We start from the raw sequence: 20393 nt of genomic DNA, 5'->3' as shown, positions 1-20393 counted from the left end.
TCTGGTATTTCGCCCTCATTTGAGGACATTATATAATCAGCTGGCGGAACCACAACGCTTCAAGCCGGCGTTCTTTTTGTGTATGCACTGCCAGGAAATTACACAGTATGCGAGGCGTAGGAGGATAAATTTAAGGAGAGTGATCTTTTTTGCAATAATGATGTAGCCCGAGAGGGCTCCGGAAATCTTTTTAATAATGGTCCTGCAGCACGCTGTACAGGTCATAAACCAAAACTTTTGGTACCTGCATCATTTCCTCCTGTAGCTCACGACGTTCGTAGAGCTGGTAATACTCCATATATTAAATAGACTTATTCATAAATTGCATCCCTGAAGAGTAATAATCTTCACAATATTCTTCACTTTCATCTTGACATTTAACATTTAGTTTTGAAGGGCTTTATACTGTTCCAAAAGATCCGTCATCCTCTGAATCCTCTACATCTAGCAAATAAGTTGGTAGAAGAGGTGAAACTTTACTTGGAGTTGTGTGCTCCCGCATTGTTGTAGCTTTTGGATAATGTAATTATCCTCTCTTGGGCTGTATTGTCAATGATGGCATCGATGGTGGTCTTGTTGACATTATCGGTGTCTTCGCTGTCAACAGCGTTAACTCTTTCACTATCAATGGAGTTGTCGACTGTTTTCTTGATGACTATACCCCCAGTAGGTGAGATTGTAGGTGTGGTGACAGGCTATAGTGGTACCATCACGGTTAATGCTGTCGTAATCTTCACAGTTGTTGTCAACAGTGTTGTAGTTGTCGATGGGGCTAATTTTGTTGGCTGTGTTGTCATCGACTGTGTCGTTGTTGCTGACAGTTTTGTCAGTTTTTTTTCTCTAGAGTGTATTTCTCCGTCCATGGGACTGAGGGCAGTTTGAACTGTAATGACTATCTGGGAGAAGGTGATGAAGGCTCTCAATTTCCTCTTTCGAATGCTAATGCAGACACTCAGTAAACAAAATATGCTCCTCAAATGATCCATTATAAGTCTTTTTGGGAGCTTTTTTTGAGTGGTTCACAAGACATGTCCCTCAGCCCTTTCTTCTTCTCTTTACTGAGACTTCCTTGACTTAGAAGAATTATAATCCTCCTCCTCAGATAGAGGAAAGTTAGATCTGACAGCCTTAGGGTGGTCATCGCCCGCCTGCCTCCCTCCACTTTTCTGACACTGTTTTTGCTGGTTTTAGGACTCTGTGCATTTTACCACTGCTAACTAGTGCCAAAGTGCATGTGCTCTCTCCCTTAAACATAGTAACATTGGTTAATTCCCAATAGGCATATTCGATTTACTTGTAAGACGTCTACCCTATCCTACAGTCCCTAGTAAAGTGCAGTACATGTGCCCAGGGCCTGTAAATGAAATGCTACTTGTGGGCCTGCAGCACTGGTTGTGCCACCCACACAAGTAGCCCCTTAACCAAGTCTCAGGACTATCATTGCAAGGCATGTGTGTGCAGTTTCACTGCCACTTCGACTTAGCATTTAAAAGTGCATGCCAAGCTTTAAACTCCCCCCCCCCCCCTTTTTTTTTTTTTTTAAATATAAGTCACCCCTAAGGTAGGCCCTAGGTAACCTATAAGGCAGGGTGCTATGTAGGTAAAAGGCAGGACGGGTACATTTGTTTTATCTGTCCTGGTAGTGGAAAACTCCTAAATTCGCTTTCCACTGCTGTGAGGCCTGCTGTCACGACTTACGCGCTGCTTGAACCTGGAGTCCGCTGAATGAGTGGCGAGGTTCTTGTTCCTAAATGTTCGGCCTTGGCCCAGGTAGGGGCGACTCTTTCTGGTAGCCACAGTGCTGCAGGCGATAGGAACGCCAAGGGCAGGCCATGTCCTTCAGAAGTAGTGCCAGAGGGAAAAAAAAACTAAAAAGGGGAAAAAAACTCCAAAGGAAATGTCCTGAAACAGGAGCAAAAATCAATAAGAAAAATTAAGGTAAAAAAGAGAACAGGAAAACACTGGAACAGACTTGAACCAGTATCTGACACAAGGAAGAAGGAGCGAAGACACCATCCAAACAGAAAGTGTTACAGCGCAAGGAGGGAAAGAATCACAGCTCTTAAATACCCCAAAACAGGAAGCGACCAACAGGAAGTGCAAGGACACCATATTAGATAGGGAAAAACAAATAGACAGTAATGGACAAGGAGCCATAGAGAGTAGGGAACCAAGGCATGTTGGGAAGAGAGGGGAATAATGGGAAAGAAAGAAAAACATAACGGGAGGCACAAAAGAGGGCGACAGAAGGAACAACAATAGCAGGTGAGTGGTGGTGGGCCCAAATGCGTCCTGCGCTATAAAGAAACGAGGCCTCGTATGCTGCACGATAGACTGGTGGGGGGGTGGGGTTAGGGGGGGGGGGTTTGGTGTGTCTCCGTGCCGCGGTCCGAGACGAATGTTCGGCTCGCGCCGCGTGCGACAGCTGCTCTTTTCATAGGATAGTATTAGGGCTACCCTCGTATACTACCTGAGTGGTATATTGTGATCAGAAAGGGGTAACCAGGTCATATTTAGTATGGCCAGAATGGTAACAGAAAATCCTGCTTATTGGTGAGGTTAGAGTTTATATTACTATTTAAGAAATGCTACTTTTAGAAAGTAAGCATTTCTCTGCATTGAAAATCCATCTGTGCTTTAAAGCCTGTCTCCAATCCATGTCTGGGCTGGTTGACAGCTCCCTTGTACATTTCACCCAGACAACCACAAACACAGGATACTCAGTCACACCTGCACTCATCTGCATACTGAATGGGTCTTCCTGGGAGGGGAGGGTGAAGGGCATGACACTTACATTTCAAAGGCTAGTGGACTGCCCTCACACAATGGACTGCCATACCCCCTACTGGGACCCTGGCACACAGACCTGTACTGAAAGGGGACATTGTGCACTTCAAAAACACTCTTTGAAGTCTCCCCCACTTCTAAGGCATTTTTGAGTACATAAACTGTGTCTCTGACCCCACCAACTCAGACATTCTGGACCTGAACCTGCAACCTGCCAAAAGGAACTGCCTGGCTGACCAAAGGACTCATCTGGACTTCTTTGCTGTGAAGGACTGCTGCCCTGTGACTTTGGTGAGAAGTGCTCTCCAACGGGTTGGATTGAGCTTGCCTCCTGTTTTCTGAAGTCTCAGGGCCAAAAAGACTTCATCTCTTCAAGGAACTCCTTGTGCGCTGAAAATCACTGCACAGCCTGCCAGAAACGACACACACCCAACAACACCATAGAAATCATGAACACCATCCACTCCGGCTCACCATTGGACCCCTGCCCTCACCACATCTTCAAAGAAGCAGGCTCCGTCATCGCACCCCAACTCAGTAAGATCATCAACAGTTCCTTCGACACTGCCACCTTCCCGGAGAGCTTAAAACATGCTGAGATCAACATCCTCCTCAAGAAACCCATGGCGGATCCAAACTTCCTCAAGAACTTCCGGCCCATCTCCCTGCTCCCCTTCCCGGCAAAAGTCATAGAGAAAATTGTCAACAAACAACTGACCCGTTTCCTCGAGGAGGACAACACCCATCCCAATCCAGATTCTGCAGAAACCACAGCACCGAAACCGCCCTCATCGCCGCTGATATCAGGACCATACTTGACAACGGCGAAACCGCAGCCCTCATCCTCCTCGACCTCTCAGCTGCATTCAACGCCGTCTGCCACCACACCCTATGTGCATGCCTCAATGACGCAGGGATCTGCGACAGAGCCCTGGACTGGATCACCTCCTTCCTCACCGGCAGAACTCAGAGAGTCCGCCTCCCTCCGTTCCACTCTGAAGCCACCAAAATCATCTGCAGCATACCAAAGGGATCGTCCCTCAGCCCGATCGTCTTTAACGTCTACATGGCTGCGCTCGCAAACATCGCCCGATCTCACAAACTCAACATTGTCTCATAAGCCGATGACACCCAGCTGATCCTCTCCACACCAAGGACCTCACCATCGCCAAAACAAACCTCTAAGAAAGAATGAATTCCGACAAAACTGAGGTCCTCATTCTCGGCTCCACCCCCTCTGCATGGGACGACTCCTGGTGGCCTGCCACACTGGGAACCACACCGACACCCACCGACCACGCACGCAACCTGGGATTCATCCTGGACTCATCACTATCAATGACCCAGCAAGTCAACTCCGTCTCTTCCTCCTGCTTCAACACCCTCTGCATGCTTCGGAAGATCTACAAATGGATCCCCACTGAAACCAGAAGGACGGTCAACCAAGCCCTCGTAAGCAGCAAACTGGACTATGGCAATGCCCTCCACACAGGAACCACAACCAAGCTCCAGAAGAGGCTGCAACGTCAACAAGAGAATCATGTTCAAACTCCTAGCCCACGCTCACAAGGCACTGCACAACACGGGACCAGAATACCTCAACAGACGGCTCTCCTTCTACACCCTGACCCGACAGCTTCGCTCCACCGTCACCGCCCTCGCCAATGTCCCACGCATCCACAGAACAACTGACAGTTGGAGATCGTTCTCCCACCTCACCGCCAAGACGTGGAACACTCTTCCCACCCACCTGCGACAGACACAGGACCTACTTACCTTCAGGAGACACCTCGAGACATGGCTGTTCGAGCAGTAGCAGCACCCCCCTCCCATCAGGACCTTGAGACCCTCACGGGTGAGTAGTGCGCTTTACAAGTGCTCTGATTGCTTGACACCCTGGCTTGCGACAAGATAAATTGCCGCACAGACGAAATGGAATGACTCAGCCAGACTTCCTGAGCGAAGAATCAACGCAGCGCCTGCTGTGCGACAGAAATGTGACGCAACGCATGTGACTTTGTCCCGCAGGCCCAGGATTTCCATGCATCAACCCTGAGTGTCAAAAAGGTCCCTGCATCGCAGTGAGGAACCACGACTGCATGCCTGAAATCAACACAAGGCCCCTTGCAGCATGGAAAGAAACAATACAACGTCTGTGCTGCGCCAGAAATTCCGACGCACACCCTATTTTTCCACACATCTCCTCCTATGTGGTCTCTGCATGTTATTCATGACACAAACCAGGTACTTTGTGAAAACAAGAGACAACTGTTAATTTCTAAGATTTAAGACTCTTTTAAATCTTGTCAAAGTGATATCTCAATGTGAGCTTTTTGAATCTTTATTGTTTTGACCTTAATTTATTCAGACAAATATATATTTTTCTACACCTGTGTGGTGTATTTTTTGTGGTGCTTTCACTGTGTTACTGTATGATTTATTGCACAAATACTTTACACATTGCCTTCTAAGTTAAGCCTGACTGTTCAGTGCCAAGCTACCAGAGGGTGGGCACAGGATAATTTAGATTGTGTGTGACTTACCCTGACTAGGATTGTGGTCCCTGTTTGGACAAAGGTGTACACCTCTGCCAACTAGAGACCTCAATTCTAACAAGGAGCATCCCTGGTCTTAAGCTTTTGAAGACATAACAGCCCCTCCCCTTTTATCCTTTAAAGGTTTTGAGGAAAGAGGGAAAGGTAAAGGAAATCTTACAGTCTTTTAATTTATGAGAAGTGTAGAGGCAGTAAATGCAGTCTTTGAGGGGATCCTCAGAGTGCAGCCTCTTCCTGTCACAGGTCTCACAATGTCGGTCTGAAAAGAACTTTTCTGCTTGAATCTGACATTCATAACAGATGATGTAGTTTTGAGACATACAGTTGTATTGTATTTCCTGACTGAAAATTCAGAATAACTGAGCAGGGCTCAGTGAGACTCCATTCACACGATGTATGGTAGAAACTCAAGAGAGTAAAGCCTCCGTGGGGAGTGTTCTAGAGGGTGCTGTTGCCTGATTGGCTTGAGTTTGGTTCTTTTATAATGATGAAAATAATTTAATGAAGCAATTGTTTTTAACCCTCCTGGGCTAGGTATGACTTATACTGTTTTTAAATGTAGCATGGAACTCCCACTTCGATGATGGGGAATGACTCACAAATGCGAATCTATGAAAGATCCAATATTAGAGAAGCAGAAATTACACTTTGACACCTTGTGATCAGGGGGCAGGAAGGCGTTGTAAACACCATAGTGTTCAGCCCAGGAATATCTGGCATTACAGTGTGGGCAGAATTGGAAAGATGTGAGTTGCATTGACCAACATCCTCTGAGGCAAAGTTACCGGTATTCATACAGGACTGGCTGGGTTCCATCCACCCAGGTGTGGTCGATCAGCCCTGGCTGAGGATAGAAAAGTGGTGTACTGTCATGGGTTAATGGGCACAGTTATTGTTCCTGGTCGCCAGAGTTAAAGAGATACAACAAGGCTCGAATTAGCTGAGAGAAAACGCAAAGTCTTGGAGCCATAACTAAACAAGTCCAAACCCTACTGCGAAAAAAAAAACAATACCCTAAGGTGGAGTTAGTACCCATGGGCATTGTGAACTAAAGGGGGAGTCACACAGAAAAAGAGCTTGCAATGTCTAAGCTCAAAACTAGATGCTAAGAGTATGAAAAATGTGTATCTACAGCCACACATGCTACAAACACATTTTTATCCACAAAAAATATTTTTTATGTAAAAGGTCATTCCACTAGGCCCACAGGAAATATTGTCATGCTTTCTTTTTCGCTAAAGAGAGACATTGTCTCCTCCCTCTACCAGAAGTAAATTTGAGTGTGTTTCCAGAACGGGGAAACTTATGCATTTGTGAAGGGTCACTACATTTTGCATAAAACTGTAATACCCCTTCTCAGCTCCAACCCAAAATGTAAGACTGTACTTCTTCCATAATGGTGAATTTTCCACCATTGCGCAAAACATAAGAAAACTCCATAAAGCTTTATTCTGTGAACTGCGGTCATGAATGCACTATGGTACATACATTTTCTGCACACTTAAAATCCACTATGGTGAACAAATCAAATCAAATCATTAACATTTATAAAACGCGCTACTCACCCGTGCGGGTCTCAAGGCGCTAGGGGAAAAGGGGGGGTTATCGCTGCTCGAACAGCCAGGTCTTTAGGAGTCTCCGGAAAGCAGAGTGGTCCTGGGTGGTCCTGAGGCTGGTGGGGAGGGAGTTCCAGGTCTTGGCCGCCAGGAAGGAGAAAGATCTCCCACCCGCCGTGGAGCGGCGGATGCGAGGGACAGCAGCGAGTGCGAGGCCAGAGGAGCGGAGGAGGCGGGTGGGGACGTAGAAGCTGAGGCGTCTGTTGAGGTATTCCGGTCCCTTGTCGTGGAGGGCTTTGTGTGCGTGGGTGAGAAGTCGGAAGGTGATCCTTTTGCTGACTGGGAGCCAATACAGGTGTCTCAGGTGTGCGGAGATGTGGCTGCTGCGGGGGAGGTCGAGGATGAGGCGGGCCGAGGCGTTTTGAATGCGTTGCAGGCAATTTTGGAGTTTGGCTGTGGTCCCGGCGTAGAGGGTGTTGCCGTAGTCCAGGCGGCTCGTGACGAGGGCGTGGGTCACGGTTTTTCTGGTGTCGGCGGGGATCCAGCGGAAGATCTTGCAGAGCATGCGGAGGGTGAGGAAGCAGGCGGAGGACACGGCGTTGACTTGCTTGGTCATGGTGAGAAGAGGGTCCAAGATGAAGCCGAGGTTGCGTACGTGGTCTGTGGGTCTGCGTTGCCGAGGGCCGTGGGCCACCAGGAGTCGTCCCAGGCGGACGGGGTGTTGCCGAGGATGAGGACTTCCGTTTTTTCAGAGTTCAGCTTTAGGCGGCTGAGCCTCATCCAATCTGCGATGTCCTTCATACCCTCTTGTAGGTTGGTCTTGGCGCTGGCGGGGTCCTTGGTGAGGGAGAGTATAAGTTGGGTGTCGTCGGCGTAGGAGGTGATGATGATGTTGTGCTTGCGTACGATGTTGGCGAGGGGGCTCATGTAGACATTGAAGAGTGTCGGGCTGTGTGATGAGCCTTGAGGTACGCCGCAGATGATCTCAGTGGGTTCTGAGCGAAACGGATGGAGGTAAACTCTTTGGGAACGGTTTGCGAGGAAGGAGGCGATCCAGTCCAGGGCCTGGCCTTGGATCCCGGTGGAGTGGAGGCGGGTGATTAGGGTGCGGTGACAGACGGTGTCAAAGGCAGCCGAGAGGTCGAGAAGAATGAGGGCGACTGTTTCACAGTTGTCCATCAGGGTTCTGATGTCGTCTGTGACTGAGATGAGGGCGGTTTCAGTGCTCTGGTTGGTTCGGAATCCGGTTTGTGAGGGGTCGAGCAGGTTGTTGTCTTCCAGGAAGGTGGTCAGCTGTTTGTTGACGGTCTTCTCTATTACTTTGGCTAGGAAAGGCAGAAGAGAGATGGGGCGGACGTTTTTCAGGTCGCTCGGGTTAGCCGTAGGTTTCTTTAGTAGGGCGTTGACTTCAGCGTGTTTCCAGCATTCGGGGAAGGTAGCAGAAGAAAAAGAAGAGTTGATGACGGTCTGGAGGTGCGGGGCGATGATGTCGTCGGCTTTGTTAAAGATGAAGTGCGGGCAGGGGTCCGAAGGGGCGCCGGAGTGGATAGAGTTCATGATGGATTTGGTTTCTTCCATGTTGATGTGGGTCCAGTTGTTGAGGGTGATGGCCGGGGATGCGGGTTCGGTGGTGTTTGGTTGGGTCAGGTGTCCGAAGCTGTCGTGGAGGTCGCTGATCTTGCGATGGAAGAAAGTGGCGAGGGATTCGCACAAATCCTGTGAGGGCGTGACGGCGTTGGCGCTGGGGTTGGAGAACTCCTTGACGATGCTGAAGAGTTCTCTGCTGTTGTGGCTGTTTTTGTCCAGTCTGTCGGTGAAAAAGTTCCTTTTGGCAGCGCGGATCAGGTGGTGGTGTTCGCGGGTAGCGTTCTTGAGGGCGGTCATGTTGTCAGCGGTGTGGTCCTTGCGCCAGGCTTTCTCAAGGGCGCAACAAGTTTCCTTTGATTCCTTGTGGGTGTCAGAGAACCAGAGAGGTTTTTTGGTGTTGGTCTGTCGATGCGTGCGTTTGAGGGGAGCAAGGTTGTCTGCGCAGTTGGAGATCCAGTTTGTGAGGTTGAGGGCTGCGTCGTTGGGGTCGGTGGTGAGGGTGGGTTGGTTGGCGGCGAGTGCGGGGAAGAGTTGCTCCTCAGGGATCTTGTTCCACTGTCGACGAGGGATGGGTTGAGTGCGGAGGTGGCGGGTCTCGCATCGGAATGTGAAGTGGACGCAGCTGTGGTCGGTCCAGTGTAGGGCGGCGGTGTGGCTGAAGAAGACGTGTTTGCTGGCGGAGAAGATAGGGTCGAGCGTGTGTCCGGCGATGTGGGTGGCGGTGTTCACCAGTTGTTTGAGGCCGAGGTTGGCGAGGTTATCGAGCAGGGTGGTGGTGTTGGGGTCGTTGTTTTGTTCCAGATGGAAGTTGAGGTCGCCTAGGAGGATGTAGTCCGATGAGGCGAGGGCGTGCGGGGAGATGAAGTCGGCGATGGCGTCGCTGAAAGGGGCGCGTGGTCCGGGAGGACGGTAGATGAGGGAACCTCTGAGGGTGGTCCTCGGGTCGGTGCGAATCTGAAAATGCAGGTGTTCAGCGGCGAGAGGGGTGTCTTCGGTGGAGGTGGTGACGCTGATGGAGTCTTTGAAGACGATGGCGATACCTCCTCCTGCTTGGTTGGTGCGGTCTTTCCTGGAGATCTTGTAGCCTTCGGGGATGGCGGTGATGATGTCTGGAGCAGAGGAGGCGTTCATCCAGGTCTCCGTGATGAAGGCGACGTCCGGTGCTGTGGAGTCCAGGAGGTCCCAGAGTTCAACGGCGTGTTTGTGGACGGAGCGAGCGTTGACTAGGATGCACTTGAGGTGGTTGATGGCGCGTGGGCTTGTGGTCGTGGTAGTTGCGTGGTGGAAGATGCGTTTGCAGGAGTTGCAGGCGAAGGGTCCATGGGTGCGTTTGGGGTGAGCTTGGAAGCAGGTGTTGGAGCGTCCTAGGTTGAGGGCGTGGAGGGTGGTGGGGTTGTAGCGGATCAGCGGGGCTTGGGAGAGCTGGGGACCAGGGGTCGTGGCGCTGGGCACGGGCCAGGCGCGGATGGGCGCAGACGGGCTTGCCTCTGGCGCGCCCGCTGCGCAGTCGCGCAGCGTCCGCCATATGACGTAGGAGGGGTCAGCTGGGGGCGAATGGGCGCTGGGGGGCGGGGGCGTGCAGGAGGTCGCGGCGGGAAAGCGTGAGGGAGGGGGGGGACAGGTAGAGTGAGAAGAGCTGGGGGAGGGGGGTTTAAGGGTGGAGGGGGGTGAGTGTTAGGAGATTAGGGAGAAAGATAGGAGTAGGGTTGTGAAGATAGGGGAGGGGGGGTTGTAGAGGTGGGTGAGAGGTAGAGTGAGAGGATAGGAAGATAGGTAATAGAGGGGGTGGCGGGAGGGGGGAGAGAGAGAAATAGATAGAGAAAATAGATAGATAGAGAAATCGATAGATAGATAGGAAGATAGGAGGAGGTGGAGAGTGAGGGAGTGAGATAGAGAGATAGAGAGATAGGTAGATAGGAGGAGTGAGGGAGGTAGATAGTGAACGGGTTAGATAGGGGAGATAGAGAACAGAACAGAAATATTTGTGAATTTAGTGCTTCAACTGGGACCACTTATAAAAAACAATCCAAGGGGTATACTCTTTTGATTTTATTTTATAGAAATAATCAATTTAAGTCTGCTTTACAGCTCTTGGACATGATCCTTATGATGGCTGACACTTTGTGAACAGTGCACATTGTTTCATATTACTACAGCTGTATTTGCCAAACGTGGGGCTGCCCATCTGTCCTCTCTATGGTACAATCCATGAGCAATCACAAAGTTCTAACCAGCATATCAGTGCATAATTTTTGGAAAAATCAAAATGCTGATCAGGATGATGTGGTCTATGACCTGCTTTTATTTTGTTACCTGGAAGGTATCCTGGTACTATCAACAGGCAATATCCTACTGTCAACCATTCCGACTGCAGATTAAAGAGTATAGCCAAGACTTTACAGATTCCCTAAATGGGAGGTGGTCCTTAATAGAATGAAGGGTATGAGAAACGTTGTTCCAAAGGCAGTAAGTCTGTAAAGAAAATAATCTGCCCCAGCTCAAACGTGGTCAAACGCAGGCAGTGTATGCAGGTTTGTGTCAGCAGAATGTAACAACTGTTTGAGGTGATACGATAAAATTTGTTCTGAAGGTAGGAAGGACCAACTCCATGGACTGCCTTTATAGACAATATAGAGGGATTTGAATATGATCCTTTTGGACACTTCAAAACAATGAAATGCATTCAGGGCTTCTGAGGCCAGAAAGTAACGAGGGAGAGACAGAGGCAGTTTTTGTTGAAGCGGCCTTATCCAGGTACAGACATTTGAAAAGGTATTCACGGGAACCAATACATACTGAATTTCCATTATCAAGCCTGCTCAGAAGCATGGCCTGACCCACAAATGGACACATATGAATGGAAAGTAACAGAAGAACTTGCCAAAGAGCCTTTCTCAGAGAGAAACAAGGATAAGAATTCTTGACCTGTTTGGTAAGAGAGAGGTCCTTGTTGAATGAAAACTTAGATTTCTCACAGAAGCAGAGGCGGTGGGAGTGGTCTCACCAGACAAGTGCCAAAACTCAATAAGCAATGGATGTAGCAAAGTGTCTGTAAAGCAGCAAAAGAATTCTGTTTTATCACCATGTGGGGGTCCATCACAGACATGTTTTCAGTTATGACAGTTCAGAGTAAGACAATAGGTCATGTTATGCCTACAAGTGTGGAAGACCTCAAAAGGTTCAGGTGAGTATTGGTCCCCAGATATAATCAGGTTGGTATCTTTTGTGTAATTCATGAAATTGACATCAGGCTTCTGGACTCCAAAAAACAAAAAAAATAAAAATACCCCAAAAATCAAAAACAGTATAATTTATAAAAACAGATTCTCCACCAAATCAGATGAGTTAGTACACAAGTGTTCCACAAACATACATGAAATACATTTATATAACCAGGACACCCTTGAATATAATATTATGTGCAGCACAGTCGATGAGGACATGATGCATTATATATATTGCCAAAAGTCATGTGGGCAGTCAATGGCTTACAACTGACTGGAAGATAAATTACTTGGTGAGGTGTCCCAACTGGTTGCAAAATTCAATTTGTGCTTTTGTGAGACCATACATAACTTGTTTCTGTTATTTCAGTGTTCATTTACAAAGACAGAGGACACTTTAATCACTTTTTGGGAAAACAGTGTTCAGCTTCCATAGCTATTGGGACAACTGGCCTTTCCAATCAGATGAGTGTTTTTGGACAAAAATGTATGACCCGTTCTGCAATCCTGGAGCATATGTTTTGAATACAGACAGTAGATACATTCAGAATGTTGATGTCCAAAGGCTTTTTTTCCCCACATGAGCCACATCCCTGAACAGGTCAAATACCCTCCTTCTCTTCCACTGTCCAGAGCTGTAGAAATACAGATCAACCTAATGTCAACAATGTGATACTTCCGGACAATTAGTGTCAAAATGCAATACAAGGAAGATCTCTGAGCAGAGCTCTGCAAGGGAACACCCCTCCGCACGGCTTAAGAATTAGAAGCATATCGGGCTCTACATAGAGATCAGTGCAACTCAACGAAGGTTGAAGTTTGGGGCTTTTCTAATGAGCTGATTGTGCAAAAGTGGTGTGAATTTAAGCAGTATCTTTGCACTGCCATGTACATTTACAGCCTGATGATGGGGAATGCTTTAAGCATAAGAGTCTGAAAGATCTAGTGGATGAGCCCTAAATCTCAGAGGTAGATCATTTTTGGCTGAGGCTTAAAAGTTTAATGCAGAGTAAAATGCAATAATAAAATCCTTTCTGGACCATCTTTCCTTTCTTTGCACCATTGAACGAAGACTTGATCATCAACATGGTACTCCTTAGTTCTATTAATACAGAAGCAGAGAGCAAGCCATGGGTTCATGTTGTGGAGAACAGAACACAAGGAGCATTACAGACTGCTCAACGTGGGAAGTTGGTGCCAATTTGGGGAGAATAGATGAACTGGTCCTATTTGCCTGTTTGTTAAGGAAAAAGATAGCATACACAGGCTGAACTAACAAGGCCTGCAGGCTCACCAACATAGTGCGCAGGCATAGTTTTCAAGGTCAAGAGCCTCAGAGCACAGTTGTAGAGAAGATCGAAGACCGCACACATTAGGACAGTTCAGACTATATTAAGGCCTCACTGCTGCATAATAAAAGCAGTAGGGAGGAACGTATGTGAAAACTATTTTTCATCACAATAGGTGACTTAAAAATGTGGGCTGATTAGTCAAATTAAGGAAAACCGAGAGGGCCATTTAGAAGACTTTACCAGTGCTCTCAGCAAAGCCTTATCGGGACAAAAAAAATACAAACAGAAGAACATTAGACAATTTTGGCTGTAGGAAATCAATGTGCTCTCACATGTGTGGGTTTATATCCTTGATAAAGGGGCAGTGGGAAGCCAAAATGGCATCTACCAGTTCTGGTAGAAGACCCCAAACCTCTCAGTTGGTGCTACTCAATCTCCACATGTGGAGATCTAGATTTTGCAGGTCTGTATGGAGAACTCAGCCCTATGGTTGGGATATCTGATCGTCCTGAGGCTAAAGTGGAAGGCATATGCTCAAGACCAGGAGATTTGAGTACCAGATCCTCATAACCTTATCCAAAGCTATCAGAAGGTTCTGAATATGGACTCAGGCTTAAATGGTGAAATGTGGGTAAATGAGATTCTAGTTACCCCTTTTGTATGTTGTACTGTTGTACACATTAGTTTGTGGATGAAAATGTGTGGTTTAAAGAGTGTAATGCAATATCTACCTTTAAATATGTGATTGTGCAAGTATTTACATTAATGGATTTATAAAAGTATGTGGTTTCTGTTATGAGAGTAAATTTCAGCATGACTGTTCACATGATCGTTTGTGTGACTGTATGATGAATAAGCTTCTGCCCAACTCTGTAAAGTACCTGCAACAAGAATGCCAGCGTCTCCGCTTTTGGAAGTATAATTACATTGTATTTCTGGGAGATGTAGCTAATGACACAAAAAACAACTTTCATTGGTGAAAAGGAAGTATGTAATTTATGTTCATACACATATTGCATCGGATACCTGAATTTCGTTTGTTGGCTCCTCCCTCGATTTCAAAAGGTTTCACAGGTTGGTTAGGATTTGGCCACAGAGGATCGGATGTAAAGTCTTTGCTTGGATTGGACACTATACTGGTCTTGACACATAGCCCTAAAAAGACACAATTGATATTAAAAATTGCAGGAAACACAAAAACTTAAGATTCTGAATATTCAGAGATATTTTAACATAGGTACCAAATATGTTATGTTACACCTCTATTTTACCTTCAGTAAAGGAAGTTGTTTTCTCTTTCTGTAAAAGCTCCTTCATCTAGTCACCAATTACAAGGCTGAGGCAGGGATCTGGCAAACCCTACAGCAGAATCCCTGCCTGCAGAGGAGGCCTGTAAAACCGTCAACATTAGCAGGTGGTGTGGTAGAATAGTGTATAGTGGTGGAAGCACCTGCTGTGAGATGGTGGTAGCCCCCGTCATACTACCCAGAGCTCATGGAGGGCCCCATGTTTCATATCCTGCTGCATTTGCATAGGAGGGATGGTGAGAGGTCACCAGGGGTTCCTGAAAATAAGCAAGGGTGACAAAAATCCTGTTAATACCCCTTATTGACAGGGAATGTTTACTCACCTGCATAGAAGGTAATCTTAGATATAAGAGTTCCCCAAACCCTGGGAGATCCCCGAGATCCCCTACACTCACATGCGTGGAAGGAGATGTGAGAAATATCTTAGGGATCTCCAATTTCTCAGGGTTCAGTTAGTCTATTAGTGGTGACAGCAAGCACTGTGTTCCGCCTAGTGGCCATGTAGTACCATTTAGTGTAATAAAGGAATTAACATGGTGGCTACTAATGGGGGAGTTGTAGGGAGATGGCAAGGTTCAGACCTTGGTAGAGAGGTTGGCTCCCTGCAGGCCTCAATAACAGATTTAAAGGACAGTAGCTTGATGTAGCTAACATCAAATTCCAGTGACACAGCTGAGGTAGTGTTTACACATCATTTCCATGTAAAATAGAAATGGCAAAATAAACCAGTTAACATATCCTCTACCATTTGCCATGCTATACTTGAGCTGAGTGACACACACACACACACACACACACACACTCTCTCTAGTCAGAACTGTTAAAACCATCTCTCCTTCAATCACTGCCCACTGTGTCATTTGTTGAGGGTGTGGATAAGGCGTTGAAACAAAGATTGCACCTCAAGGCAAAGTTCTTGCCAGTGATGACAGAATCCAGTATAGATGTGGTAGTATGTGTGGAACCTGACTCCCGAAACCAATGAAGATTGAAAGAGAGATTGCTGGGACTGAAATGGAGGCCACTGATTGCAGGGGCCACTGAAATGAGTCTCTGCCCATCCTCAACTGAAGTTGGGGGCTTAACACAGGAAAAATACAGTCTAATGCGCCGAGGCCCTGGAGCAACAATTAACAGGGCTGGGCCTTCTCATCCATGGGACCTTAGAAGCTGGAGCTTGCCCAGCCCTGTGCAACTTAGCATAGGGTTAGCTGGGGCCACGACTTGCCCGGGTAGTTCAGAGGCTGGTTCTATAGATCTGCCAGCACAACAGGAAGGTACTAGGGCGGAACTGGGCCTCTGTGTGTCCTGTATTTCATTGGTAGGCCCTTACAAGGAGTCAATCCTGCATAAGCACAGCCTAGTGAACGGGAAGAGGAATGGGGGATGAATTCAGAGCCTCCCCTCTCTCTCCTCCCAGATAACTGGTGTGGAACCGGCAGAGACTGGCTTCTCTGGAAAAGGAGTGGCAGGTGGGTAACAATATGGAACAGTCCTACAAATTGAGGAAATGTGCCTTCAGAGGGGAACCTGTAGTATACAAAGCCAACTCACCCTCAGAATGAAGCCAGAGAGGCAGGATTGTGACTACAGGCACCAGGATCCGTCACTCAGGGAGGTGCTACAGGTGGTCAAGGAGACAAGATTCATGCTGGAACAAAAGACTAATTCAGTGGTGGTGGGCATTAACCTCATGAGAATAGACTTCAAGAAGATATCGTAGAGGATGAACATGGCACAGCACACACTGGAGGACCACGCAGAATCCAAAAAAGAACTGAAAGAAGGGGTCTGTTATCGTAGAGAAGCCTCCAAAAGTGTTCACTGTACAACTGAAGATGCAGAGGAGAGGTCCAGATGCAACAACATCCACCTGGTGGCACTTTTGAAAGGGTAGAGGGTCCATCAGGAGATTCATGAAATTGTCGCTAAAGCTATGGTGAAACCAGAAGACCTCTCAACCATTTCACAATTGTTCGAGAGTGTACACCATGGCCCAGGGTGCTACCAAAATCTGAATGAAAGCAAATAGCAATCATCACCCACATTCTTAACTTCAGGGACTATGATGCAAAAGTCTGAGAGCAGCATGACAAAGTGGTCCCATAAAACATGAAAACAGCACTATAAAGCGGTTCCCCTAATTCATTAAAAAAAAAGCAGGCCAAAAGATGGCTCTCTGACAGGGTAAAAACAGGGTGGTGTAAGCAAAATATAAAGTTCATGATGCTATTTCAAGGGAATCTGCGGTACTGCCAGAAGACAACTCGGAGCGTCTAGAACAGTGTTGATTATGAAAAATTAGGCTTAAACAGGGTCACTCCGACAGTGAAGAATCTCGACCAGTGCACTGATATACCAAGGCATGATGGGAAAAAAATTCCAAAGAATTTCGACCAGAAAAGGGATAAACCCAGGCATGATGGGACAAAAAAATGAAGGTGGACTGAGGTGGGTGGAAAACAACCTGATGCACCCAGTAAGACTGTTCTCTTTTCTCTACAAAAGGAGAAAGTGAACAATGTTGCTATAAACATCTGAAGATTTGATGTTAGATATGGGGAGGGTGTTAGGAGCATTAAGTATTGGGGTAGTAATTCTACACCTGCAGCATTAGGCATCGGGGGATTATTAGCAGTAGGTACAGAAGGGAAAGGCGACAGGGAGTGGGAGGGGACAAATGCGACAGGGGTGGAGGGTGGGGTGAGGAAAGGTCAGGGAATACACAGGAAGGAAAGACAATGACCGCATTGTTAACATTGGCTCGAAAGGAAGGAACATGGAATATCAATGGTCCAAGCCACAAGCTGAAGAGATTGGTGGTAGTGAAATTCATTTCCAAACACAACATGGGTATAATACTGTAGGAAAATGGCGCTTTGCAGGTCCACTGTCACTTTTTGCACCCTTCGGTACTGGTGTGATGATTGCACATGGGGGCACTTGATGTCTAGTGTATGTGCTCCGACCCCTAAAAGTGCGCACCAGTGGTTATAAATTGGCTAATTCTTAATCAGCAAGATTAACTTACATGCAAGTCCCTTGTAAGAAGTTCAAAGTATCTTGGGCATCTCAGTAAAGGTGCCTTTAGTAAACTCCAGCACTATTTGTGCCACCACTAAAATGGCAAGTAAAGATGTGGTGCAAGGTCTTTTCTACAGCCTAGATAGCAAGTAAAAAGTTATCCCAGTTGGAAATCCTAATTGAAAAGTTTCAATTAAATGCAAGTCCCTAGTATATGGTACTAAGGGCCTGTGAGGCTAAAGAGTCATTAGTGGAAGTTAGTGCACTTAGGTGTGCACCACTTCAGTGGCAAGTGAAAACATCTGAAGCATTGTCAAATTAACCCTTATGACAGGCCCAAATTTCCCTATTTATTACCTATAAGTCATCCCTAAAGCCGACCCATAGTGCCATGAGGGTAGGGTGAATATATTGTCATATATTCCAACCACCCATTAGCACAGTAAGTGACATCACTGGATCACCCATCATCCACCTACATAGGAAGTGACATCAATGACTTTCCCATCATACATCTGGACAGGGAGTGACTTGAACGTTTCCCATCATAACAGTCTTTAAAAAAATAAAAAAAAGTCAAGCAAGAGCACTTTATTTCCCATCAGCACAGGAAATTACATCACACACCCTCAACTCCTCCTGCCCTCCCAGCACCTATTTTATGGCAGCTGCAATGAAAACTTTCAGTGGGTTCTACTGGCACGCTGAAAGCGCCCATCTGTTCCTGGACCTCACGCAGCGCCAAGAATACTGGCCCAATCACTGCCCAGCAATACTCCACAGAACTCCTTAGCACGCTAGATCCTGGAGGCAGTTCCCCCAACTGGTGTCATGCCGCGCGCCTTACACCATGGTAGGAGCTTTCACCTGCTCCCACTGATGGTTCTCCAGCAGCCATAGACACACATCCCCCATACAAATGCTAACCACGCCATCAACCCTTCCCAATACAAAAGCACCAACAATGCCTACACACCCACCCTACAACACATGCAGCAGCAAACCTGCATGTCAACACCCACTTGCATGCATGCTTTTCAACAAACATGCAGCTAAAATAGGGGAGCTGCAGAGTAGTGACACACCTGACATCCTCTTCATCCCAGAGACCTGGCTCAAACGCTCATGTGCTCCTGACATCGCCACGGCAATCCCAGCGGGCTACAAGATCACTCAAAATGATTGCCTTAAGAAGTCAGGACGAGGACTTGTTATTATCTATGAGGAATCCATCAGATACACCCATTCACGACACACCTGCACTTCAAGATGCAAATCTCTGAAAACATCAGCCTTAACCAAACCCTCTCCTACTGACCATCCAGACCACAAGCCACATTTACCAACCTCATCACTAACTTTGATGCTCTGCTCACCATCAACTCCAGAGCCTGCATTCTCCTTGGTGACCTCAACTTTCACCTGGAAGACTGAAATGACCCCTGCTCCACAGCACTCCTCAAAAACTTGAGCTACATCAGACTCACTCAGCTTGTCCCAGAACCAATGCACACCGCAGGACACACACTGGACCACATCTTCATCACAAGCAACAGAATCAAAGACAACTCTACCACACCACTCACATGGACTGACCACTCCTTCGTCCACTTCCAAATCAACACAACCTGAGTCAACACTTCACCCAGGTTCAGCACTCCAAGCTGCAGCTGGGTCAAAATCACAAAAGCAGACTGGCTCAGCGCCCTCAGCACAGATCAACCTAGACCCACAGACAACCTCAACAAGTACATCATAACTGGATCAAGAACTGCGTGGACTTCCTCACACCTATCAAACCCAACAAGCATAGTAGATCAACAAGCAGGCCACACAGGGCCTCCAAGACACCAAACAGCACTGTAATGGCTAGGAAGGAAATGGAGAGCTAGGCATGACACAACAGACAGAACTACCTACAAGGCTGCACTCAGATGCTATCATGAGCAAATAGACATTACTGACCAATGGCCTGGCAGTGCATTTTTACATCACTATAGAGATGACATGAAAAAAATCCTATAAGAAAATGCCACAATTCACCAAGAAAAAGCACCAGTGGACCACACTGAAGGAAGTTCCAACAGCTCTATCTTCTCCATGTTCCACTCAATGCAGCATAACGGTCCCCGGAGTCCTTTCAAGTCTGAGTTTCCTTGGGAATCAGCTGTGAAAAACAAAGAGTGACATTTTCTAAATGGGGCCCTTTTAGATGGAATATTTTACTACACTCCACAGAACAGGGAGGTGGGGGGGTGGGGGGGGAGCAAAGGTGAGTAATCTGCGGGTTGAGTACCCCCTTGAAAAAACATTACTGAAAGCAAATAACTTTTTCTTTTGATGGATGTTCTAAGCGCAGCTTCTTTGGAATAACAAACTAAGCAGCACCTCAGCAAGTGGTGGGTCTGTGTAATGTTCAGAACAACAAGTCCTGCAGGACCAAATGCCAAAATACCTTTACCATCAGACCTGGCTCTCAAGGCAGTAGTGCTTCCAGAACATGTGAACAGACGCTTACGTTGCGGCTTGACAAATATCCAGGACAGGCATTGGGGCGGGCTAATGGTAGCAGCCTTGGCCTTAGATAAATGGGCCCTCTACCATTCTGAAGGCTGCTTCTTGGTCAACACATAGCAGAACTTGATGCAGAGGAGCATCCACCTGGATAAAGTCCTGATCTGCACTGCCTTGCCTTTCTTAGCTCTAGAAAACTCTTCAAAGAGCTGATCATCCACCCAATGGTCTTTGGTGCGATCGATGTAAAACGTAAGCACTCTTTTAGGGTCAAATCGCTGGAGTCTCTCGTCCTCTTTTGAGGCGGTGAGGCAAAGAACTTGGGAACAGTGATGGACTGTTGGTATGAAGGGGAATCACAATGCAAAGAAAGGCCACTGCAGTCCTCAGCAGCAATTTGTCTGAAAATAGGGTGGTCTGAGACAACCGGACAGACATAGACCTCAACGGACTCACATGACGAGCTGAAATGATCCCAATCTGAAAGACTGTCTTTTGGGTCAGGAGACTTAGGGGACAGCTGTGTAACAGCTCAAAGGGGGTATAC

The 20393-nt window shown here is 47.2% G+C and overlaps 1 protein-coding gene across 1 annotated transcript in view; it reads right to left on the bottom strand.

Annotated features, from left to right (window-relative positions):
- Window positions 1-20393, bottom strand: part of CILK1 (ciliogenesis associated kinase 1) — a 245806-nt gene that overhangs the window by 28137 nt on the left and 197276 nt on the right. The window contains exon 12 of the mRNA XM_069235798.1: window positions 14028-14156. Coding sequence (XP_069091899.1) covers window positions 14028-14156 — 129 coding nt within the window. The remainder of the gene's footprint in view (window positions 1-14027; window positions 14157-20393) is intronic.

Source organism: Pleurodeles waltl, chromosome 5, assembly GCF_031143425.1.
Source record: "Pleurodeles waltl isolate 20211129_DDA chromosome 5, aPleWal1.hap1.20221129, whole genome shotgun sequence".
NCBI lineage: Eukaryota > Metazoa > Chordata > Amphibia > Caudata > Salamandridae > Pleurodeles > Pleurodeles waltl.
This window is presented reverse-complemented; position numbering and strand designations above follow the sequence as displayed.